The 26,419-nt window shown below is 39.2% G+C and overlaps 1 protein-coding gene across 6 annotated transcripts in view; it reads right to left on the bottom strand.

Annotated features, from left to right (window-relative positions):
* The window catches only part of WNK3 (WNK lysine deficient protein kinase 3), a 428,084-nt gene that overhangs the window by 12,069 nt on the left and 389,596 nt on the right, over nucleotides 1-26,419 (bottom strand). For 5 of the 6 annotated variants that reach the window (XM_049872575.1, XM_049872573.1, XM_049872574.1 and 2 more), the window contains exon 22: nucleotides 2,524-2,726. In XM_049872575.1, coding sequence (XP_049728532.1) covers nucleotides 2,524-2,726 — 203 coding nt within the window. Of the gene's footprint in view, nucleotides 1-2,446; nucleotides 2,727-26,419 lie in introns of those variants that run through there. The other variant, XM_049872578.1, reaches the window with a different exon arrangement.

The raw sequence follows: 26,419 nt of genomic DNA, 5'->3' as shown, positions 1-26,419 counted from the left end.
CCTTCATGGTTTCAGCTGAGTAGTCTGAGCTTATTCTTATTGATTCTCCTTTGTAGGTGACTTTTTGTTTATCCCTAAAACTAAAATTCTCTATCTTGGTTTTGACACGTTTGATTATGATATGTCTTGGTGGCTTTCTTTTGGGATCTACGTTGTATGGGGTTTGATGAGCATCTTGGATAGATATCTTCTAGTCTTTCACTACATCAGGGAGTTTTCTGCTAACAAATCTTCAATGATTTTCTCTGCATTTTCTGTTTTCCCTCCCTGTTGTGGTACTCCAGTTACTCGTAGGTTATTTCTCTTGATAGAGTCCCACATGATTCTTACAGTTTCTTAATTTTTTCCAATTCTTTTATCTGTTTTTCTTCAAATATATTGTTGCCAAGTGTTTTATCTTGAATCTCCCTAATTCTGACTTCCATTTCCTCAATTCTGCTCCGCTGACTTTCTACTGAGTTCTAATTCTGAAATTTAATTGTTAATCTTCTGAATTTCTGCTTGCTGTCTCTCTATGGATTCTTGCAGCTTATTAAATTTTTCATTATGTTCTTGAATATCTTTCTTCATTTCCTCGACTGCTTTATCAGTGTGCTCCTTGGCTTTTTCTGTGTTTTGCCTGATCTCTTGAAGAGTTCTGTATATTAGTCTTTTGTATTCTATATGTGGTAATTCCAGGAAGACATCTTCATCTGGAGGGTTCTTTGAGTATTTGTTTGGGAGTTTGTTGAAGCAATCATGGTCTGCTTCATGTGTTTTGATATTGACTGTTGTCTCTGAGCCATCTATAAGGTATTGCACTAATTTATGTTTGCTCACTATGTCCTAGCTTCTTGCTTTGTTTTGTTTTGATATACCCAAATAGGCTACTCGAAAGAGCTTCCTTGATTACTGGAGCATTTGAAGCACTAATGTCCTGTCACCAGATGGGTATAGCTGTTACCAGGTATATGAGCCTAGGAGTCCATTCACTATTCTTGTATAGCTTCAGCTCAGGTGTCCAGGTATTAGGTCACCAAGTGTGTGGTGCTGTCTCTCACCTACAATCTTAGAGAAGCAGGGGTGACTGGCGTATGCCCAGGTACCATAGGTGCCCAATGCTTTTAACCGTAAGGACTCAGAGGCACCACTTATCCTTGAACCCCTGTCATGGGTGGCTATGTGGTGTAAGTGGAGCCACCACTCCTCAGGCCCCTTATATGGGTAGGTGAGGACCCTGTATAAATAGGCAGAGTGGTATGAAATGTGAAAAACCCACCTCTCCACCACACAGCTGAAACAGTTAAAGTCAGTCCTCAGGCACACTCGCCTTTGCATTATAAGAGCAAGATCCTAGCTGCTGAAATGAGGCCACTTGGGTCCATGCAGAGGTGAAAGGCATTCAAAGTCTGTGGACTGCTTGCGCTTGGACAGGGGCTGCTTATGCTCTGTTTCCAGATTAGGGGAGCTGGCAAATTATTTTTCCCCCATTTGTTATTTTTTTCCTTCTCCCAGGGCAGGAGAATGGCTCAGGGAACGCAGCAGGACCTATCTCAGGCCCAGGGAAATTGGCTGTCACTGAAGCCGGATGGGGCAGAGGGAGGAGGGATGAAATCGATTGGGAGAGAGTTCTCTCAAAAGGAGGAGTTATTAGATCTGCGCAGTAAATTAGATGAAGTCACTTATCTAGTGCCAAGAGTGCTGCTTATTCACTGATTCCAGAGGTATGAGCAGATTCTGTGCACTGGCTCGGCCCTGCTGCGGTCGCGCCAGGGGATCGGGGCTACGCCACTTAACTCCCTCTTTCCCTGAAGCAACCGCGTCCTGAACTCCAGTGCCAGCTCCGCCATGGTCACACCAGAGGATCAGGGCTATGCCACTCTGCTTGCCTTCTTTCACTGAAGCATCCACGTCCAGAATGCTACCCGCCAGCCCCGCTGCAGTCCCCCCAGGGGGTTGGGGCTGATGGGCGCCAGTTCCTGCTGAGTCAGGTCTGGCAACTCCTTGCTGCTTCTGCACTGTCTCTCCCTCCCTGTCACTCAGTCTGATTTCTTAAATTTGCCTTTGATGTTCAGGGTTCCTAGCTTGTCATATATATAATTGATTCACTTGTTTTTTCAGCTTTTCTTTGTAAAAGGGACCACTGGAAGTGACTGACTACTCTGCCATCTTGGCCCCACCTCTGCCACTTGTTTTTATAAATAAAGTTTTATTGGAGTAAAGCTATGCCCATTCATTTATGTATTGTGTATGGCTGCTTTTGCAATACAATGGCAGAGTTGAGTAGTTGCACCCACATGGCTTGAAAAGCCAAAATATTTATTATCTGGCTTTTTCCCAGAAAAAATGATGACACTAGGTCTAAAACATAATTTGCTCAAAGACATGGTAAATTCAGAAAGGATAAAAATCTCTATGTTATCAAGTCATACTACTTCTTTCATAGTGACTGTAACTACAAGAGGCACATAATTATAGGCCTAAGGGCATCAACTGTTATGGTTTTAGTTCTCATAAATAATGAGGGACAGGCAAACAACTTACTTCATATGCTTTGTTCCAGTTGTCTGTTTCTAATTTCTGTTGACTCTGTTTAAGTTGGTTTAAACTTGGTTTAATAAGAGAATTTCCTACTGTTTCCTTGGTCCAGTCATCTACCAGCTTGTGTAAGTCATCTGTGAACATCCCTTTTTTACTAGCTGTAGATTGCTGGCATGATACCACATTCTTCTCCACACACAGTGGATCTGTGAGAAAAAAAAAAAACCAGGGAAACCATGAAATGGTTTAGTATTATACAGGCTTACTAAATCATTTTCAGAAAAAAAAATCATAAAGTTTTAATTTCTTTGACAGATTTATACACTCAAAACTTACAGAAAACCCTAAACCAAACCCAGTGCCATCGAGTCGATTCCGACTCATAGCGACCCTATAGGACAGAGTAGAACTGCCCCATAGAGTTTCCAAGGACAGCCTGGCGGATTTGAACTGCTGACCTCTTGGTTAGCAGCCACAGCACTTAACTACTAAGCCACCAGGGTTTCCAAAACTTACAGAGTGGGTCTAAAATCAATCTTAGGAAACACAGTTGTGAAATTCAGGCACAATAACATTATCAGGGATTTAATTAAACAAAAATGTAAACATTTCCCATACATTTGTTATGGCACTTTTTTTTTATAATTTTTATTGGGCTTTAAGTGAAAGTTTACAAATCAAGTCAGTCCCTCACACAAAAACTTATATACACCTTGCTACATACTCCCAATTACTCTCCCCCTAATGAGACAGCCCGCTCTCTCCCTCTACTCTCTCTTTTCGTGTCCATTTCGCCAGCTTCTAACCCCCTCTACCCTCTCATCTCCCCTCCAGGCAGGAGATGCCAGCATAGTCTCAAGTGTCCACCTGATCCAAGAAGCTCTCTCCTCACCAGCATCCCTCTCCAACCCATTGTCTAGTCCAATTCCTGTCTGAAGAGTTGGCTTTGGGAATGGTTCCTGTCCTGGGCCAACAGAAGGTCTGGGGGCCATGACCACCACGGTCCTTCTAGTCTCAGTCAGACCATTAAGTCTGGTCTTTTTATGAGAATTTGGGGTCTGCATCCCACTGCTCTCCTGCTCCCTCACGGGTTCTCTGTTGTGTTCCCTGTCAGGGCAGTCATCAGTTGTAGCCGGGCACCATCTAGTTCCTCTGGTCTCAGGATGATGTAGTCTCTGGTTCATGTGGCCCTTTCTGTCTCTTGGGCTCATAATTACCTTGCCTCCTTGGTGTTCTTCATTCTCCTTTGATCCAGGTGGTTTGAGACTCACTGATGCATCTTAGATGGCTGCTTGCTAGCATTTAAGACCCCAGATGCCACTCTCCAAAATGGGATGCAGAATGTTTTCTTAATAGATTTTATTATGCCAGTTGACTTAGATGTCCCCTGAAACCATGATCCCCAGACCCCTGGCCCTGCTACGCTGGCCTTTGAAGCATTCAGTTTATTCAGGAAACTTCTTTGCTTTTGGTTTAGTCCAGTTCTGCTGACCTCGCCTGTATTGTGTGTTGTCTTTCCCTTCACCTAAAGTAGTTCTTATCTACTATCTAATTAATGAATACCCCTCTCCCACCTTCCCTCCCTCCCCCCTCTCGTAACCATAAAAGAATGTTTTCTTCTCAGTTTAAACTATTTCTCAAGTTCTTATAATTGTGGTCTTATACAATATTTGTCCTTCTGCAACTGACTAATTTCACTCAGCATAATGCATGGCACTTTTTTTCAATAGTGAAAAAATATGGAAAATGCAAAAGCTAATGCAAAGGATCCTCCATATTAACACTTTTCAAAGTATTTTCTTAAGTATTATCTTCTTTGAACCTTTAGCAAGCCTGTGGTATAAGCACAGCAAGTATCATTCTATTTTACAGATAGGGAAACTAGGACCCAGAAGGTAATTAACATCATACAATAAACTGAGTAGCAGTTCTGGAGTTAGAACCCAGGCATCCTGACTGCTAGGTCACAGTGTGCTTTCCATTGTACCATGCCAACTCATGTAATAAACTAGGAAATGGATAAGGAACTTGCTTAATAAGGAGGGACATGACATTCTCAACAATTGCTTATGCATAGTCTGTAATTCTCTATACACCCTGCACTATTAAAAGCTTAGGTTCAAGGGGATTAATGTTAAATGAAAATACATTATTGACAATTGCTCAAGAAGAGTTTAATGAATTGGAACATATTCATATATACAAGAGTTTTATAAAAATAATGCTTACTAATTTGGGGCAACCATGATGTACCAAGGAATACAATACTTAACCAATGCCATAGTGGTTACGAGTTTGTCTGCTAAACAAGAGGTCAGCAGTTCAAATCCACCATGAGCTGCTTGGAAACCCTATGGGGCAGTTTTACTCTGTCCTATAGGGTTGCGATGAGTTGGAATCGACTTGATGGCGATTTTTTTTTTTTTTATGGTGTAGCAAAATAACATATTAATCTCATGGGAATTGCTGCTTTTCAAAGACTTAAAATCCAATGTCAGCTTATAATAAAAATATCATTCTTTCCTGTCATCCCTATACACATTCATCTAACCCTAGGGTGGGAAAAAATGGCACAACAAAGTTGGGGAAGACTTCGGAGCTGAAGCCTTTGTAGACTGTGTTCTTCTGGAAGAATGTTTCAGATAGGATTTAAAAAAGAAAGAAGACAGCCAGAAACATATAAACATAGTACCAGTATTTCTGCCCACCAACTTCTCTTAAGTATTTCTCTGTGCTCAATCCCTTGGATGTCATTTGTTTATGATATTTTAATTATTGTCATTCATTAAGGAAACAAATGCAGAACAGCATTCCTAATGGAAACTAAGGGACAATACAATGTCAGGATTCTCCTTTTGTATTACTCTGGTGGAACAAGTGATGTTGAATAAGCAGTGGGTGGACAATGGTGGCTGCTGCACAAGAGTAAACAAGTGGAGAAAGAAATAATTAAGAAACTAAAGCAAGTATTTAAATGAAACAAGGGCTAGAGTAAGACCACTCCTAAGTAGGCCATAGAAAGATCTCTATACAACCAAAAATACCTCTGCAAAGTTACCAAGAATGATGTGCCACATAAGAAGAAAAAAATGTTTCCTGAATGTTATTCAGTGGCTAATTATGCATTACATATGGTAGGAACATTTATTGAGTGATTTGATTTAAAATTTATACACACCATATTACAAAAGAACACTTGAAGCTCATAAACCAGAAAGTGCCCTATCAATGCAATTAAAAAAAGTACTTGAAAAACGTGACTTACAGCATTATTTATTAACTTCAAAGGTGCTTTTTAAAATAAGCAGCCTCAGCATTTGCTCTTTTTTTTGGTAAATATATCTATCACACATGGCTTGCCAATTCAATTTTTTACAGGTGTACAACTTATTGATAGCAATTATATTAATCAGCTGTACAACCCTACCCTTAATCAATGCACTATTTCCATCACCGTTAACCCCCTCTTTCTCCTTCTCTCCCACCCCAGGTAACCACTAATAAACTTTAGGCTCTATACATTTGTCTGCTCTTGTCTTTTTATATAAGTGAGATATTTATCCTTTTGTGATTGACTTATTTCACTCAGCAAAATGTCTTCTAGCCCCATCCATATTGTAGCATGTATCAAGACTTCATTTCTCCTACTGGCTGAGTAGTATTCCCTTGTACGTTTATCCATTCATCTGTTGATGGGTATTTAGGTTGCTTTCACCTTTTGCTTATTGTGAATAGTGCTACAACGAACATTAGTGTACAAGTCTCTGTTTATGTCAATGCTTTAAAAGTCCTCCAGGTATGTTTGTAGCAGTGGAATTGCTGGGTCATATGGCAACTCTATTTTTAGTTTTTTGTGGAATCACCACACTGTTTTCCACAATGGCTGTACCATTTTGCATTCCCACAAGCAATGGACAAGGGTTCCAATTTCTTCACATCCTCACCAACATTTCCTTTTGTTTTTTTTTTGTTTTTAATCTTAGCCATCCTAGTGGAAGTGAAATGGTATCTCATTGTTTTTTCTTTTTTACCAAAGTAACAGTTTTTTAAACTGACTTCTTGATTAAATTTTATCTATTTTGTTGAGAAAATACACAGCAAAACATACACCAATCTAACAGTTTCTACATGTTCCATTTAGTGACAATGGTTACATTCTTTGAGTTGTGCAACCATTCTCACCCTCCTTTCTGAGCTGTTCCTCTACCATTAACATAAATTCACTGCCCCCTGAGGTTCCTATCTAATCTTCTGAGTTGTTGTTAATATACCATATAGACAGTTCTTAAAAAAGCTTAATGCTCAAGTTGACATTTTTTACTAGTTAAGCTAAATTATTGTTTGCTTTGAAAAAGACTTCGGGGTATATCTTTGGTTTAATGTTTAAAGATTATCTCAGCGTAACAATTTCAGGGGCTCATTCAACCTTCATGGCTCCAGGAAGTCTGGAGTCCATGAGAATTTGAAATTCTGTTCTGCATTTTCCCCCTTTTCATCAGGATGCTTCTATAGACTCTTTGAGCAAAATGTTCCATAATGGTACCTGGGTACCATCCAGTTCTGGTCTCATGGCAAAGGAGGCAGTTGTTCAAGGAGGCAATTGGCCATATATTCCATATCGTCTTTCTATTCCTCACTCTCTTTCTTCCTCTGTTTCTCCAAGCGAATAGAGACCAATGGTCGTGCCTTGGATGGCTGCTTGTAAGCTTTTCAGACCCCAGGCACTAAGCAATGTACTAGGAAGTAGAACAGAAGCACTAAACACTTTATTAGGTCAGTTAACTGGGATGTTCCATGAAACCATGACTCTAAACTTCCAAACCAAGGAAGCAAATCCCATGAAGTTTTTGGTTATACATAAGCAGCCACAGCAGTTGCTCTTTTTTCAGTTGTTGTAAATATGTCTATCACACAACTTTTGCCAATTCATCTATTTAAGGTGTACAACTTATTGACAGCAATTAATCAACTGTGCAACCCTACTCTTAATCAATGCAATTTTTCCATCACTGTTAACCCCCCTTTCCCTTACCTTCCACCCTCGGTGACCACTAATAAACTTTGGTCTCTATACATTTGCCTGCTCTTGTCTTTTTAAATAAGTGAGGTCACACAATATTTATCCTTTTGTGATTTATTTCACTCAGCATAATGTCCTCCAGCTCCATCCATATTTTAGCATGTATCAAAACTTCATTTCTCCTACAGTATGAGTAGTATTCCATTTTATGTATGTACCACATTTTGTTTATCCATTCATCTGATAATGGACATTTAGGTTATTTCCACCTTTTGGCTATTGTGAATAGTGCTGAAATTAACGTTAGTATACAAGTCTCTGTTTATGTCACTGCTTTCAAGTTCCCCGGGTATATTCCTAGCAGTGGAATTGCTGGGTCATATGATAGCTCTATTTTTAGTTTTTTTTTTTTGAGGAATCACCACTCTGTTTTCTACAATGGCTGTACCACTTTGCATTCCCACCATCAACGCACAAGGGTCCCAATTCTCCACATCCTCACCAACATTTGCTTTTTTTTTTTATCTTAGCCATCCTAAACAAACAAAAAAACCATTGTCGTCGAGTTGGTTCCGCCTCATAGCGACCCTATACGGCAGAGTAGAACTGCCCTATAGGGTTTCCAAGGAGCGCCTGGTGCATTTGAACTGCTGACCTTTTGGTTAGCAGCCATAGCTCTTAACCACTACACCACCAGGGTTTCCATCCTAGTGGGAGTGAAATGGAATCTCGTTGTGGTTTTGATTTGTAGCTCTCTGACGGCTAATTACATCAAAGGTGCTCTTTAATATTCATTGCTTAACTGAGGAATAAAACAAGAGTGTAGTCCTTGGTGTTCCTGTTTCGTCTTTCCCCCAAGGTGATGCTTACTTTCAGATAGTTTGATCCCTCTACAAATGTTTCCACATTTTATCTCAAACCTTGATTTCTCTCTTCAATATCAATCTCACAATCAACTCCCAAATGTGCTTTTTCACTTGAATGTCAATAAAGTTTTCAACTTAATGCACCTAAAGTCAAACTATCATATTTCTGGTAAAGATAGCATATTTTCTCCAAACCACCCAGACTCAGATTCTTTGGTTTTCCCCACAAATACACATATATCAAGTCAATAATCACATCAACGGCAATTCACCCTATACAATGTCCCTTGTTTCTTCTGAGTTCTATAATTCTCTAAGCTCTTAATCATCTCATACATGGACCATTATGATTGCAGTGATTTAAACTGACTCACTCTCTGGCTCTAGGCAACACATTCTTCACACTATCATTAGATATTAATCTAATATCTAATGATATTAATTACTGTTTTGAATTAAATACTGTTTTCAGCATTTCGATCCTCTTCTGAAAATAATGTAAAACCTTCAATAGTTCCTTATTGCTAATAACAGTGGATTTTCAACTTACATGGAGAAGTCCTTGGAAATCATGGTTATCTTTGCAGAACAAATCCATTATTTATTACCCTTAGGCAAACATATTATCTTATTTATAAAGCTTAAATATGTAACTGAATGTCAGATCACATACATTATCTTACACTAACCTCTAGCACAGAAATGTTGTAGCAGCTGCCAAAATTAAAAACAAAACAAAACAAACCCTCCATTTCACCCAACTGTTACAGTCTCTTTCTCCCAAAGAGATCTTGCATTTTACCATTCCCACTTTGCACCATGCAGTTCTACCTACTGGCAATACTCTTGCCACTCACTTTATCAATTTTAATCCTGTCCATTTATCCTTCAAGAACAAATCAAATCCTACTTCCTGCATGAAGTATTCCCAGAGCATCATAGCCCTTGATGATCTTCCATATAACTCCTCTTAACCCACTGCAGACACAGTTTATGCTAAGGGGATGTAATACAGTGTAATAGTTAAGAGCTGGCACTTTGGAGTCAGACAGATTTGGACTCCGTCATTTATTAACTGAGACCCAAGGAAAGTTAGCCTCACTAACTTCAGTCTCCTTATGTATAAGAAACAGATTCTAATATCTAACTACCTTATAAAGTTGTTTTGATGATTAAGATAATGTATTTAATAGGTTTTTGTTTTAGAGTCCCCAAGACTACCCACACATTAAGTGAATTGATAGGTCTGTGGAATTCAGCATATTGTTTATTACAGCATTAGGCTAATTTTATTACAGTGAAAGGTTAACCCATAGGATCAGTAAGGGAAAAAGACACCACAGTCTGGAGAAATCCATACAAAGACTTCCTTATGTGCTCTCCCAATAGTGAGTGGGAACACTTGAGCATGCTACTTTCTCTAATAATGAAAAATGTAGTAACATGTATACAGTGTTTCACTCAGGGAAGCTGATTTAGAGATTTAGTGTTTGAGGCTTTTAGTGATGGCTGGTCATGCCTAGCACATACCAAAATTCCAGACTCTTAGAAGGAAAGCAGGTCTTATGGATTGAACTGTCCCCCACCCAAATATGTGTTGCAATCCTAACCCCTATACAGACATACCTCATTTTATTGTACCTCACAGATACTGCGTTTCCTACAAATTGAAAGTATGTGGCAACCCTGTGTCCAGCAAGTCTTATCAGTGCCATTTTTCCAACAGTGTGTACTCACTTTATGTCTCTGTGTCACATTTCGGTAATATTTGCAATATTTCAAACTTTGTCTTTATTATTATATCTGTTATGGTGATCTGTGATCCCCGATCCTTGATGTTACTATTTTAATTGTTTTGGGGCACCATGAACCACACCCATATAAGACGGTGAACTTAATCAATAAATGTTATGTATTCTGACAGCTCCACTGACCAGCTGTTCCCAGCCTCTCTCCTTCTCCTCTATTCCCTGAGACACAACACTATTGAAACTAGTCAATTAAAAGCCCTACAAAGGCCTCTAAGCGTTCAAGTAAGAGTCGTACATCTCTCAATTTAAATGAAAAGCTTGAAGTGATTAAGCTTAGTGAAGAAGGCATGTTGAAAGCTAAGACAGGCTGAAAGCTAGGCCTCTTGAACCAAACGGTTAGCCAAGTTGTGAATGCAAAGGAAAACTTTTTGAAGAAAATTAAAAGTGCTATTCCAGTGAACACATGAATGATAAGAAAGTGAATCAGCCCTTTTGCTGATATGGAGAAAGTTTTAGAGGTCTGGATAGATCAAACAAGCCACAACATTCCCTTAAGTGAAAGCCTAATCCAGAGCAAGGCCCTAACTCTCTTCAATTCTATGAAGGCTGAGAGAGGTGAGGAAGTTGCAGAAGAAAAGTTTGAAGCTAGAAGAGATTGGTTTATGAGCTTTATGGAAAGAAGCCATCTCCATAACTTGCTGCAGGGTGAAGCAGCAAGTGCTGATGTAGAAGCTGCAGCAAGTTATCCAGAAGATGTAGCTAATTAATGAAGATGACTACACTAAACATCAGATTTTCAATACAGACAAAACAGACTTATACTGGAATATGTCATCTAGGGCTTTCATAGCTAGAAAGGAGAAGTCAACACCTGGCTTCAAAGCTTCAAAGGACAGGCTGACTCCTGTTAGGGGCTAATGCAGCTGGTGACTTGTAGTTGAAGCCAATGCTCATTTACCATTCGAAAAATCCTAGGGCCCCTAAGAATTATGCTAAATCTACTCTGCCTGGACTCTACAAATGGAACAACAAAGCCTGGATAATAGCACATTTGTTTACAACATGGTTTACTGAATATTTTAAGCCCACTGTTGAGACCTACTGCTCAGAAAAAAAGATTCCTTTCAAAATATAACTGCTCATTGACAATGCACCTGATCACCCAAGAGCTCTGATACATAAAATATATATATATATATATATACACATAAAAAGAGATTAATGTTGTTTTCATACCTGCTGACACAATATCCATTCTCTAGCCCATGAATCAAGGGGTAATTTATACTTTCAAGTCTCCCCCCCCATGGAAATTTATGATACAAATTTCTTTCAATTCTGTTATAGTCTTTATTAACTTATCCCTTGTTCAAAGCACTCTTCCATCCCTGAGACTCTGGGTTTCTGGGAAGAATACTGAGTGGCTTTTTCTTCTTCTGATTGTTAACTTTCAAGATTTTTTTTTGTGTGTGCTTTAGGTGAAAGTTTACAGCTCAAGTTAGTTTCTCATACAATAATTTATACATTGTTATATGACCTTAGTGCTATCCCTATATTGTGACAGCACACCCCCTCTTTCTACCTCGGATTCCCAGTGTCCATTCAACCAGCTCCTATCCCTGTCTGCCTTCTCGTCTTGTCTCAGGACATGAGCTGAACATTTAGTCTCCGGTATCTACTTGAACTAAGAAGCACACTATTCATGAGTATCATTTTACGTCTTATAGTCTAGTACAACCTTTGTCTGAAGAGTAGGCTTCAGGAATAGTTTTAGTTCTGGGCTAACAGAGAGCCCAGAGGCCATGTCTTCTGGGGTTCCTCTATTCTCAGACCATTAAGTCTGGTGTTTTTACACGAACTTGAGTTTTGCACCCCACTTTTCTCTTGCGCCATTAGGGACTCTGTTGTGTTCCCTGTCGGGGTGGTCATTGGTGGTAGCTGGGCAACATTAAGTTCTTCTAGTCTCAGGCTGATGGAGTCTCTGGTTTATGTGGCCCCTTTTGTCTCTTGGGCTAATATTTTCCTTGTGTCTTTGGTGTTCTTCATTCTCCTTTGCTCCTGGTGAGTTGGGACTAATTGATGCATCTTAGACGGCTGCTTGCTAGCTTTTAAGACCCTAGACATCACTCACCAAAGTAGGATGAAGAACATTTTCTTAATAAGGTTTATTGTGCCAACTGACCTAGATGTCCCCCCAAAACATGGTCCCCGGGCCCCAGCCCCTGCTACTCTGTCGCTTAAAGTATTTGGTTGTGTTCAGGAAACTTTTTAGCTTTTGGTTTAGTCCAGTTGTGATTTCCCCTGTATTGTGTACTGTCCTTCCCTTCACCTAAGATAATTCTTGTCTACTATCTTTTTTTTTTATCTAGTTAGCGAATTCCCCTCTCCCTCCCTCCCCAATCTCATAACCCTCAAAGAATGCTTTCTTCTGTGTTTAAACCTCCTCTTGAGTTCTTATACTCGTGGTCTGATGCAATATTTGTCCTTTTGCGACTGATTGATTTCACTCAGAATGATGCCTTCCAGGTTAATACATGTTATGTTTTGCAGATTCATTGTTGTTCTTTGTTGTTTTGTAGTATTCCATTTTGTGAATATACCATAATTTGTTTATCCATTTCTCCATTGATGGGAACCTAAATTGTTTCCATCTTTTTCCTACTGTGAACAGTACTGCAATGAACATGAGTGTGCGTGTATCTATTCGTGTGACAGCTCTTATTTCCCTAGGATATATTTCAATGAGTGCGATTGCTGGATCCTATAGTACTTCTATTTCTAGCCTTCTAAGTAAGTGCCAAGTTGATATCCAAAGTGGTTGTACCATTTTACATCGCCACCAGCAGTGTGTAAGTGTTCCAGCCTCTCCACAACCTAACATTTATCATTTTGTGTTTTTTGTATTAATGATAGCCTTGTTGGTATCAGTGAGATGGTATCTCACTGTAGATTTGATTTCCATTTCTCTAATGGCTAATGATTTTTTTGTGCTTTTTAAAATTTTTTATTGTGCTTTAAGTAAAACTTTACAAACCAAGTCAGTCTCTCACACAAAATTTTATATACACATTGCTACATACTCCTAATTGCTCTCCTTCTAATAAGACAGCCCGCTCATTACCTCCACTCTCTCTTTTCATGTCCATTGTGCCAGCTTCTGACCCCTCTAACCTCTCATCTCCCTCCAGGTAGGAGATGCCAACATAGTCTCAAGAGTCTACTTGATCCAAGAAGCTCATTCTTCACCAGCATCTTTTTCTATCCTATTGTCCAGTCCAATCCCTGTATGAAGAGTTGGCTTTGGGAATGGTTCCTGTCTTGGGCCAACAGGTCTGGGGGTCATGACCACCGGGGTCCTTCTAGTCTCAGACCATTAAGTCTGGTCTTTTTCGAGAATTTGGGGTCTGCACCCCACTGCTCTCCTGCTCCCTCAGGGGTTCTCCATGGTGTTAAGTGTCAGGGCAGTCATCGGTTGTAGCCAGGTGCCATCTAGTTCTTCTGGTCTGAGGCTGATGTAGTCTCTGGTTTATGTGACCCTTTATGTCTCTTGGGCTCATCATTACCTTGTATCCTTGGTGTTCTTCATTCTCCTTTGCTCCAGGTGGGTTGAGACCAGTTGATGCATCGTAGATGGCCGCTTGCTAGCGTTTAAGACCCCAGACGCCACTCTCCAAAGTGGGGTGCAGAATGCTTTCTTAATAAAATTCTTAATTTCATTATGCCAATTGATTTAGATGTCCCCTGAAACCACGGTCCCCAAACCCCCGCCCCTGCTACGCTGGCCTTTGCAGAATTCAGTTTATTCAGGCAACTTCTTTGCTTTTAGTTTAGTCCAGTTGTGCTGACTTCTCCTGTATTGTGTTCTCTTTCCCTTCACCTAAAGTAGTTCTTGTCTACTATCTAATTAATGAATACCCTTCTTCCACCCTCCCACCCTCCCCCATCTCAGAACCCTCAAAGAATATTTTCTCTGTTTACACTGTTTCTCGAGTTCTTATAACAGTGGTCTAATATTTGTCCTTTTGCAACTAATTTCACTCAGCATAATGCCTTCCAGGGTTCTCCATGTTATGAAATGTTTCACAGATTCATTACTGTTCTTTAACGATGCGTAGTGTTCCCTTGTGTGAATGTGCCATAATTTATTTATCCATTCATCTGTGGATACGTACCTTAGTTGCTTCCATCTTTTTGCTATTGTAAACAGTGCTAGAATGAACATGGGTGTGCATATATCTGTTCATGTAAAGGCTCTTATTTCTCTAGGATATATTCCAAGGAGTGGGATTGCTGGATTGTACCGTAGTTCTATTTCTAGCTTTTCAAAGAAGCACCAAATCGATTTCCAAAGTGTTTGTACCATTTTACATTCCCACCAGGAGTGTATAAGTGTTCCAGTCTCTCCACAACCTCTCCAACATTCATTATTTTGTGTTATTTGGATTAAAGCCAGCCTTGTTGGAGTGAGATGGAATCTCAGTGTAGTTTTGATTTGCATTTCTCTAATGGCTAATGATCATGAGCATTTTCTCATGTCTCTGTTAGCTACCTGAATGTATTCTTTAGTGAAGTGTCTGTTCATATCTTTTGCTCATGTTTTAATTGGGTTATTTGTCTTTTTGTAGTTCAGTTCTTCCAGTATCATGTTTTTAGAGATCAGAAGCTGATCGGAAATGTCATAGCTCAAAACTTTTTCCCCATTCTGTAAGTAATCTCTTTACTCTTTTGGTGAATGCTTTGGATGATCATAGATGATGGATTGGTAGGAGCTCCCACTTATATCTAGTTTTTCTTCTGCACTGTTAGTAATGTTTTGTACGGCTCCTAACGTTGTCCCTATTATTTCTTCCATGATCTTTATCATTTTAGATTTTATATTTAGGTCTTTGATTCATTTTGAGTTCATTTTTGTGTATGGAATGAGGTATGAGTCTTGTTTCATTTTTTGCAGATGGATATCCAATTATGCCAGCACCATTTGTTAAAAAAACTGTCTTTTCCCCATTTAACCGATTTGGGGCCTTTGTCAAATATCAACTGCTCATTTGTGGATGGATTTATGTCTGGATTGTCAATTCTGTTCCTTTGGTCTATGTATCTGTTGCTGTACCAGTACGAGGCTGTTTTGACTACTCTGTTGGTATAAAAAAAAAAAATACTCTGTTGGTATAATAGGTTCTAAAACAGGTAAAGTGAGGCCTCCCACTTTGTTGTTCTTTTTCAGTAATGCTTTATTATCTGGGGCCTCTTTCCCTTCCATATTAAGTAGGTGATTTGCTTCTCCATGTCATTAAAGAATGTCGTTGGAATTTGGATCAAATTGCATTGTATCTATAGATGGCTTTTGGTAGAATAGGCATTTTTACAATGTTAAGTCTTCCTATCCATGGGCAAGGTATGTTTTTCCACTTACGTAGGTCTCTTTTGGTTTCTCGCAGAATCGTTTTGTAGTTTTCTTCGTATAAGTCATTTACATCTCTGGTAAGATTTATTCCAAGTATTTTATCTTTTTGGGGGTGCTGTGAATGGTATTGATTTGGTGATTTCCTCTTCTATTTGTTGCTGTAGAGGAATCCAACTGATTTTATGTTCATCTTGTATCTTGATTCTCTGCTGAACTCTTCTATTAGTTTCGGTAGTTTTCTTGAGGATTCCTTAGGGCTTCTGTGTATAAGATCATGTCATCTGCAAATACAGGTACTTTGACCTCTTCCTTGCCAATCTGGATGCCCTTTATTTCTTTACCTAGCTTAATTGCTCTGGCTAGGACTTCCAGAAAATTGTTGAATAAGACTGGTGATAAAGGGCATCCTTGTCTGGTTCCCGACATCAAGAGGAATGCTTTCAGACTCTCTCCATTTAGGATGGTGATGGCTGTTGGCTCTGTATAAACGCCCTTTATTATGTTGAGGAATTTTTCTTCTATTCCTATTTTGCTGAGAGTTTTTATCATGTATGGGCGTTGAACTTTGTCAGTTGCCTATTCTGCATCAATTGATAAAATCATGTGATTCTTGTCTTTTATTTATCTGATGCATTACATGAATTGTTTTTCTAATGATGAACCATCCCTGCATACCTGGAATAAATCCCACTTGGTCATGGTGAAATATTTTTTTGATATGGTGTTGAATTGTGTTGGCTAGAGCCTTGTTGAGGAATTTTGCATCTAAATTCATGATGGATATAGGTCTGTAATTTTCTTTTTTTGTGGTGTCTATCTGGTTTTGCTATCAGGGATATGCTGGCTTCAAAGAACAAGTTTGGGAGTATTCTGTCCTTTTCTATGCTCTGAAATACCTTTAGTAGTAGTGGAGTTAATTCTCTGAAACTTTGGTAGAACTCTGCAGTGAAGCTCTCCGGGCCAGGACTTTTTTTTTGTTCGGAGTTTTTTGACCACCTTTTCAATCTGTTCTTTTGCTATGGGTCTATTTAGTTGTTCCACCTCTGTTTTTGTTATTTTAGGTAGGTAGTGTGTTTCTAGGAATTCATCCATTTCTTCTTGGTCTTCAAATTTGTTAGAGTACAATTTTTTATAGTAATCTGGTATGATTCTTTTAATTCCAGTTGGATCTGTTGTAATATTGCCCATCTCATTTCTTATCCAGGTTATTTGTTTCCTCTCCTGTTTTTCTTTCGTCAGTTTGGCCAACAGCTTATCAATTTTGTTAATTTTTTCAAAGAACCAGCTTTTGATCTTGTTAATTCTTTCAATTGTTTTTCTGTTTTCTATGTCTTTCAATTCTGCTCTAATTTTTGTTATTTGCTTTTCTTCTGGTGCCTGAGGGTTCCTTTTGCTGCTCTCTTTCTATTTGTTCAAGTTGTAGGGATAATTCTTTGATTTTGGCCCTTTCTTCTTTTTGTATGTGTGCATTTATCTCCATAAATTGACCTCTGAGCAATGCTTTGACTGTGTCCCAAAGGTTCAGATAGGAAGTGTTGCCATTCTCATTGGATTCTATGAATTTCTTTATTCCATCCTTAATGTCTTCTATAACTGAGTGTTTTCTGAGAAGGGTATTTTTCAGTTTCCATGTGTTTGATTTCTTTTCCCTGCTTTTTCTGTTATTGATTCCCACTTTTATGGCCTTATGGTCAGAGAAGATGCTTTGTAATATATCAATGTTTTGGATTCTGCTAAGGCTTCTTTATGACCTAATATGTGGTCTATTCTAGGGAATGTTCCATGTGCACTAGAAAAGAAATTACACTTGGTTGCTGTTGGGTGGAGTGTGCTGTATATGTCTATGAGGTCAAGTTCCTTGATTGTGGCATTTTGATCTTCCATGTCTTTATCGAGCTTCTTTCTGGATGTCCTGATCTTCACCGAAAGTGGTGTGTTGAAGTCTCCTACTATTACTGTGGAGCTGTCTATCTCACTTTTCAATGCTGATAGAGTTTATGTACCTTGTAGCGCTTTTTAGCACTGTCATTGGGTGTATAAATATTTATTATGGTTATATTCTCCTGGTATATTGTCCCTTTATTCACTGTCTTCCTCTCCATATGAAAGATCTATGACTACATGTCTTAGTCCCTCTTTATTGTTTTAATGTTGTCTTCTTTTACATAATTACATCGCTCTTTCCCTGTTTTGAGCATTTTTTTGTCTTGATTTATTTTTGTGATTTCCCTATCTGGGTTGACATATGACTGTTCTGTCCAGTGTTCTAGTCTTGTGTTGATACCTGATATTATTGGTTTTCTATCCGAAGAAATCCCTTTTGTATTTCTTGTAGTTTTGGTTTGGTTTTTACAAATACCCTAAACTTCTGTTTATCTGGGAATGTCCTAATTTCACCTTCATATTTGAGAGACAGTTTTGCTGGATATATGATTCTTGGCTGGCATTTTTTTTTGTCATCAATGCTTTATATGTCATCCCATTGCCTTCTGGCCTGAATGGTTTCTGCCATGTAGTCCGAGCTTATTCTTATTGACTGTCCTTTGTAGGTGACTTTTCGTTTATCCCTAGCTGCTCTTAAAATTCTCTATTTTTGATATTGGCAAGTTTGGTTATAATAATTCTTGGTGACTTTCTTTTAAAATCTACCTTATGTTGAGTTCAATGAACATCTTGGATAGATATCTTCTCATCTGTCACGATATCAGGGAAGTTTTCTGCCAGCAAATCTTCAACAATTCTCTCTGTATTTTCTGTTATCCCACCCTGTTCTGGTACTCCATTCACTCGTAGGTTATTTCTCTTGATAAGGTTTCTTCATGTTTTTAAATTCTTTTATCTGGTTTTTCTTTAAACATATTTGGTTCCATGTACTTTATCTTCAAGTTCATCAATTCTGCCTTCCACTTGCTCAATTCTGCTCCTCTTTCTATTGAGTTGAGTAATTCTGTAATTTTATTGTTAATCGTCTGAATTTCTGATTGCTGTCTGTCTATGGATTTTTCCAGGTTATTTAATTTTTCATTATGTTCCTGAATAGCCTTTTTAATTTCTTCAAATACTTTATATGTGTGTTCCTTGGCTTGTTCTGAGTATTGTCTGATTTCCTTTTTGATGTTTTGAGGGGTTCTGTACATTAATCTTTTGTATTCTGCATCTGGTAATTCCAGGGAGGCATTTTTATCTAGAAGATCTCTTGATTCTTTGTTTTGAGAGCTTGTTTAGGTGATCATGGTCTGTTTCTTTATGTGACTTGATATTGACTGTTGTTTCTGAGCCATCTGTAAGTTGTATTAATTTACATTTGCTTACTGTATCGTAGCGTCTTGCTTTGTTTTGTTTTGATATGCCCAAATGGTTTGCTTGAGTGCATTAGCTTGATTATTTTCGCCTTTGGAGCTCTGACGTCCTGCCCCGAGATAGCTAGAGTTTTTAATCAGGTATATCAGTGCAGGAGTCCATTCACTTTTCTTATATGAATTCGGCTCAGGTGTCCAGGTAGCTGATTATCAACAGTGTGGTACAGGCTTTGGTGTATAGTTTTAGAGGAGGAGGGGTGATTGGTGTAGGTAACAGTATCTGGTTGCAGCAGGGGGTCACACTCTGAACAAGGCAGGGGGCTTAGAATCATCCCCCACGTGTCTCTGAGGAAAGCATGTCCCTCTTCCTTAGAGTGTACAGGTGGGTGAGTTCTGAAGATGGACCACCGGCATCCAATGTTTTTGGTTGTAAGGACTGGGAAGTACCAGTTATCTTTGGACTCCTGTCGTGGGTGGCTGGGTGACCTGAGTAAAGCCACCAGTCCTTAGGCCCATGATGTGGGTAGGTGAGGACCCTGTTTAATAGGCAAAGTGGTGTCAAACATCAACCACCCACCTCTTCACCGCACAGCTGAAACAGTTCGAATCTGCGAATAAGGGCCTATTCTCCTGAAATAGGCCCACGCAGGTCCAAGCGTAGGGGGAAAGGTACTCAAAGTCCACGAACTGTTTATGCCTGGACAGGAGTTGCTTCTGTCCTGAGCTCCCGTGGTTAGTGGAGCTGGCAAATTATCTTTTCCCTCACTTGCGAATTTATTCCTTCTCCAAGGCCAGAAGGATGGCTCTAGGCACTCAACAGGGCCTATGTCAGGCCCAGGGAAATCAACAGCCACTGAATCTCGCTTGAGGGCGGGGAGGCACGATTAAATATACGCAAGTACTTAGCTTTTGCCAAAGGTGCCGTTCTTCTCTGTTTCTGGAGTTGTGAGTAGGCTGTGTGGCTGGCTGCTTCTCCCCGAGGAAACTGCGACAGAATGCTAGTATCAGCTCACTGTAGCCACTCCCAGTAATGGTGCCTGAGGACTCCTGGCGATTCAGGTCCGGTAACTCCTCTCCGGTTCTGAACCGCCTCTTCCTCCCCCTGCAGCTCAGTTCGTTTTGTGACTTTGCCTTTGATGTGCTCCTAGCTTGTCATAAATATACTCGTTTCACTTGTTTTTTGGGGTCTTTGCTGTAAGAGGGCTCACCGGAAGCATCTGTCTATTCTGCCATCTTGGCCCCACCTCCTCATGGCTAACGATCTTGAATATTTCCTCATGTATCTGTTAGCCACCTGAATGTCTTCTCTGGTGAAGTGCCTGATCATATCCTTTGCCCAATTTTAATTGGGTTGTTTGTGTTTTTGTTGTTGAAGTTTTGTAGTATCTTGTAGATTTTAGAGATTAGATCGTGATCACGTGTCACCGCCAAAATTTTTTTCCCAGTCTGTAGGTTGTCTTTTTACTCTTCTGGTGAAGTTTTTGGATGAGCGTAAGTGTTTGATTTTTAGGAGCTCCCAGTTATCTAGTTTCTCTTCTGGTGTTTGTGCATTGTTAGTAATGTATTGTATACTGTTTAAGCCATGTATTAGGGCTCTTAGTATTGTCCCTATTTTTTCTTCCATGATCTTTGTCATTTTAGATTTTACATTTATGTCATTGATCCATTTTGAGCTAGTTTTTGTGCATGCTGTGAGGCATGGGTCTTGTTTCTTTTTTTTTGCAGACAGGTATCCAGTTATGCCAGCAGCATTTGTTAAACAGACTGTCTTTTCTCCCATTCTACAGACTTTAGGACATTGTCAAATATCAGCTGCTCATATGTGGATGGATTTATCTCTGGATTCTCAATTCTGTTCCATTGGTCTATGTATCTGTTGTTGTACCAGCACCAGACTGTTTTGACTACTGTGGCGGTATAACATGTTCTAAAATCAGGTAGTTTGAGGCCTCCCACTTTGTTCTTTTTTTAGTAATGCTTTCACTTTTTTTTTTTTTACTTTTTACTTATCTGGGGCCTCTTTCCCTTCCATATGAAGTTGGTGATTTGTTTCTCCATCTCATTAAAATATGTTGTTGGAATTTGGATCGGAATTGCATTGTATCCATAGATGGCTTTTGGTAGAATAGTCATTTTTACAATGTTAAGACTTCCTATTCATGAGCAAGGTATGTTTTTCCACTTATGTAGGTCTCTTTTGGTTTCCTGCAGTAGTGTCTTCTAGTTTTCTTTGTATAGGTCTTTTATATCTCTGCCTAGATTTATTCCTAAGTATTTTATCTTCCTGGGGGCTATTGTTAAAAAAAAAAAAAAGTTAATAGTACTTATTTGGTGATTTCCTCTCCGAAGTTCTCTTTGTTGGTGTAGAAGAATCAAACTGATTTTTGTATGTTTATCAAAGTATCCTGATACTTTGCTGAAAACTTGTATTAGTTCCAGTAGTTTTCTTGTGGATTCTTTGGTGTGTTCTGTGTATAAGATCATACAATCATACTTTCACCTCTTCCTTACCAATTTGGATGCCCTTTCTTTCTTTTCTAGCCTAACTGCAGTGGCTAGGACCTCCAGTGCAATGTTGCACAAGAGAGGTGATAAAGGACATCCTTGTCTCATTCCCATTCTCAAGGGGAGTGCGTTCTGACTCTCTCCATTTAGGACGATGCTGCCTGTTGGGTTTGTATAAATGTTTATTATGTTTAGGAATTTCCCTTCTATTCCTATTTGCTGAGGGGTTTTTTTTTTTTCATTATGAATGGGTGTTGGACTTTGTTGAATTCCTTTTCTGTATCAATTGAGAAGATCATGTGTTTCCTGTCTTTCATTTATGTGATGGATTACACTGATTGTTTTGCTACCCTTGAGCCATTCCTTCTTACCTGGTATGAGTCCCTGTTGGTCACGGTGAATTATTTCTTTTATATGTTGTTGAATTCTACTGGCTAGAATTTCATTAAAGATTTTTTTGTCTATGTTCATGAAGGATGTTGGTTTGTAATTTTCTTTTTTTTGTGGAGTCTTTACCTGGTTTTGGTATCAGGGTTATGCTGGTTTCATAGAATGAGTTTGGGAGTATTCCATCCTTTTCTATGCTCTGAAATACCTTTAGTAGTAGTGGTGTTAACTCTTCTCTGAAAGTTCGGTAGAATCCTGTAGTTAAGCCGTCTGGGTCAGGGCTTTTTTTGTTGCGAGTTTTTTAAATTATCTCTTCAATCTCTTCTTTTGCCATAGGTTTATTTAGTTTTTTTTTTTAACCGTAGTATTATGTAATTATGTAGTTCAGTTATGTAATGTATTTCTAGAAATTTCTCCATTTCCTCTAGGTCTTCAGAGTTGTTAGGAGTACAATTTTTCATAGTACTGTTATGAGTCTTTTAATTTCAGTTGGGTCTGCTGTGATATTGCCCACCTCATTTCTTATTCGGGTTATTTGCTTCCTCTCCTGTTTTTCTTTTGTCAGTTTGGCCAATGGCTTATTCATTTTGTTGATCTTTCAAAGAACCAGCTTTTGGTCTTGTTAACTCTTTCAATTGTTTTTCTGTTCTCTATTTCATTTGTGTCTGCTCTAATCTTTATTATTTCCTCTCTTCTGGTGCCCGCGGGCTTCTTTTGCTGCTCTCTATTTGTTCGAGTTGTAGGATTAAAGTTTTGATTTTGGCCCTTTCTTCTCTTTGTATGTGTGCATTTATTGCTATATAATTGGTCCATTTATAGCACTGCTTTTGCTGTGTCCCAAGGGTTGTGGTAGGATGTGTTTTCATTCTCATTTGATTCTGTGATTTTCTTTATTCTGTCCTTGATTTCTTCTATAACCCAGTAGTTTTTGAGCAAGGTGCTGTTCAGTTTCCATGTGTGCTTTTTTTTTTCTCCTTGCTTTTTGTGTTACTGATTTCTACTTTTATGGTTTTATGGTCAGAAACGATGTTTTGTAATATTTGTATGTTTTGGATTCTGTTAAGTCTAGCTTTGTGACCTATTATGTGGTCTATCCTGGAGAATGTTCCATGTGTGCTGGAAAAGAAAGTATACTTGGCTCCTGTTGGGTGGAGTGTTCTGTTTATGACTATGAGATTGTGGCATTTAGATTTTCTGTATCTTTATCAAGCTTCTTTCTGGATGTTCTGTCCTTCACCAAAAGGGGTGTGTTGAAGTCTCCTACTATAATTGTGGAGCTGTCTATTTCTCTTTTCAATGTCGTTAGAGTGTGTTTTGTGCATTTTGGAGCCCTGCCATTGAATGCATAAATATTTATGATGGTTATATCCTCTTGGTGTATTGATCCTTTAATCTTATCCTTTGTGGTGGATTTTGCTTTAAATTCTATTTTGTCAGAGATTAATATTTCCACTCCTGCTTTTTTTTTTCATTGTTCTTTGCTTGATGTATTTTTTTTTTCATTCTTTGAGTTTTAGTTTGTGTCTTTGAGTCTAAGGTATGTCTCTCGTAGGTAGCATATGGATGGATCGTGTGTCTTTTTAATCCATTCTGCCAGTCTCTATCTCTTTATTGGTGCATTTAGTCCATTTACATGCAGCGTGATTATTGATAGGTATGAGTTTTTTTTTTTACGAGTTTAGTGCAGTTATTTTGATGTCTTTTATTTTGTGTGTGTTGCTGACAGTTTCTTTGTTCCACTTAATTTTCTGTGCCGAGTCTTTTTCATTGTTGCTGATTTTGTATTTGCTGAGTCTTTATGTTTTTCTTGTTTTTTTTTATTTTGATGCATAGAATTGTTAATTTCCTTTGTGGTTACCTTAATATTTTCCTGTTTTTCTAAGTTTAAACCAATCTTTTATTTCTTTATATCGCCTTCACTTCCTCTCCAGGTGGAAGTTCTATGACATTATTTAGTCCCTCTTTTTTGTTGCAATGTTGTCATGTTTTACATATTGATGTCTCTGTTTCCCTATTTTCAGTGTTTTAGCTTTGATTTATTTCTGTGACTTCCCTATCTGGGTTGATATCTGGTTGCTCTGCCCTGTTTTCTAGTCTTTTGTTGTTATCTGATGTTACTGATTTTCTAACTGAAGGACTCCCTTTAGTATTTCTTGTAATTTTTGTTTGATTTTTACACGTTCCCTAAACTTCTATTTATCTGGAAATACCCTAAATTTCACCATTATATTTTAGAGACAGTTTTACTGGATATGTAATTCTTAGCTGGCAATATTTTTCCTTCAAGGCTTTATATATGTCATCCCATTGCCTTCTTGCCTGCATGGTTTCTGAGTAGTCAGAGTTTAGTTTTATTGACTTTTGTAGATGACTTTTCGTTTATCCTTAAAAAAACAAAAAACAAACCAAACCCACTGCCGTTGAGTCAATTCCGACTCACAGCAACCCGATAGGACAGAGCAGAACTGTGCCATAGAGTTTCCAAGGAGCGCCTGGCGGATTCGAACTGCCAACCTTTTGGTTAGCAGCCATAGCAGTTAACCACTACACCACCAGGGTTTCCATAGCTGCTCTTAAGATTCTTTATCTTTGGTTTTGGCAAGTTTGATTATAATATGTCTTGGTGACTTTCTCTTAGGATCTACCCTGTGTACAGTTTGATGAACTTCTTAGATAGATATCTTCTCATCTGTCATGATATCATGGATGTTTTCTGCCAACAAAATCTTCAGCAATTTTCTCTGTATTCTCTGTTATCCCCCCCATTCTGGTACTCCAATCACTCATAGGTTACTCCCCTTGATAGACTCCCACATAATTCTTAGGGTTTCTTAATTTTTAAAAATCCTCTTATCTGGTTTTTCCTCAAATAAATTGATGTCAAGTGCTTTACCACTAATTCTGACTTCCATTGCCTCAATTCTGCTCCTATGACTTTCTACTGAGTTGTCTAATTCTGAAATTTTGGATTTCTGTTTGCTGTCTCTCTATGGATCCTTGCAACATGTTAAATTTGTCAATATGTTCTTGTATAATCTTCTTTAGTTCCTCTGTTGCTTTGTCTGTATGTTCCTTGGTTTGATGTGCATTTTGCCTGATGTCCTTCCTGATCTCTTGAAGAGCACTGTATATTAATCTTTTGAATTCCACCTTCGGTAATTCCAAGATATTCTCTTCCTCCTGGAGGTTTTTTTGGTTCTTTGTTTTGGTCATTTGCCGAAGCGCTCATGGTCTGCTTCTTTTACATGCTTTGATATTGACTGCTGTCTCTGAGACACCCATGAGTTATTATATTTATTTTATGTTTGCTTACTATGTTCTGGCTTCTTGTTTTGTTTTAATACATCTACATCCAAATAGGCTGGTCATGTGAACTACTTTATTGCCGTCTTTGAAGCTCTCACATCCTGTCACCAGGTGGTTAGAGCTGTTCATAGGTATGTAAGCCCAGGGGTCCATTTACTTTTCTTGTGTAGATTCCGTTTAGGTGTCCAGATTGTCAGTCACTGAATATGTGATGTAGGCTCTCACCTACAGCCCTAGACGGACAGGGGTGATTGGAGTAGGCACAGGTATGTAGGAGCAGAAAGGGGTCATGTGCTGAGCAAGGCAGGGGGCTGACGGCTGCCCCTGAGTATCTGAGTAGAAGGCATGTCCCTGTTCCATACAGTGCGTAGGTGGGTGGGTTTTGCAGCCAGTCTTTGGCCACCTAATGCTGTTGGCTGTAAGGACTGGGAGGCACCGCTTGTTCTTGGATACCTGTTGAGGGTGGTTTGGTGGAGTGGGTGGAGCCACCAGTCCTTAGGCCCCTGATGTGGGTAGGTGAGTACCCTGCTTTATGGGTAGGGAGGTGTCAAATATCACAAATCTGCCACTCCCCCTTATAGCTGTTGCAGTTGAAAACAGACTTCAGGTATATACCCTGTTGTACTATGCTAATATGGGCCTACACTGTTGATATGGGCCCACTTATGTCTAGGCAGGGATGAAAGGTATTCAAAGTCCATGGCCCTCTTTTGCCTGTGCTTAGGCAAAGGGGCTGTGTCTGCCCTGAGCTTCCAGCTTAGGGGAGCTGGCAGATTATTTTTTCCTGTTTGTTAACTTGTTCCCTCTCTAGAGCCAGAAGAATGGCTTGGAGCACTCAGTGGTTTCTAATTCTGGACCAGGGGGTGCAGCAATCACTGAAGCTGGACTGGGATCTGGAGAAGAGTGGGGAGGGGGTAGGTAAATGGGAGAGATGTACTTCCCAAAGGGGGGGAGGATTTTTTTGATCTGCATGGTAGGTTAGATACTTGTACTTATCTTTTGCCGATTGAGTGCCGCTTCTCCCTGGTTCCAGAGTTTTGAGCAGACTTTCCGCTCCTCGGTTTCTCCTGATACGGAAAATGCATTCTGAGTGCTACTGCTTGCCTCAGGGTGCCAGCCAGATCAGGTCTGGCGAATCCTTGCTGCTTCTGAACTGTCTCTCCCTCCCCCTGATGCTCAGTCTGACTCAACTTTGTCTTTGATGTTCAGGGCTCCTAAATTGTCATATATAATCGATTCACTTGGTTTTTCAGTTCTTTGTTGTAAGAGGGGCCACAGGAAACATCTGACTACTCCACCATCTTGGCCCCCCCCCCCCGACTTTCAAGTCTTATTATTTAAGAAATATATTTTGTTAGGCT

This window comes from Elephas maximus, chromosome X, assembly GCF_024166365.1.
Source record: "Elephas maximus indicus isolate mEleMax1 chromosome X, mEleMax1 primary haplotype, whole genome shotgun sequence".
Taxonomy (NCBI): Eukaryota; Metazoa; Chordata; class Mammalia; order Proboscidea; family Elephantidae; genus Elephas; species Elephas maximus.
This window is presented reverse-complemented; position numbering and strand designations above follow the sequence as displayed.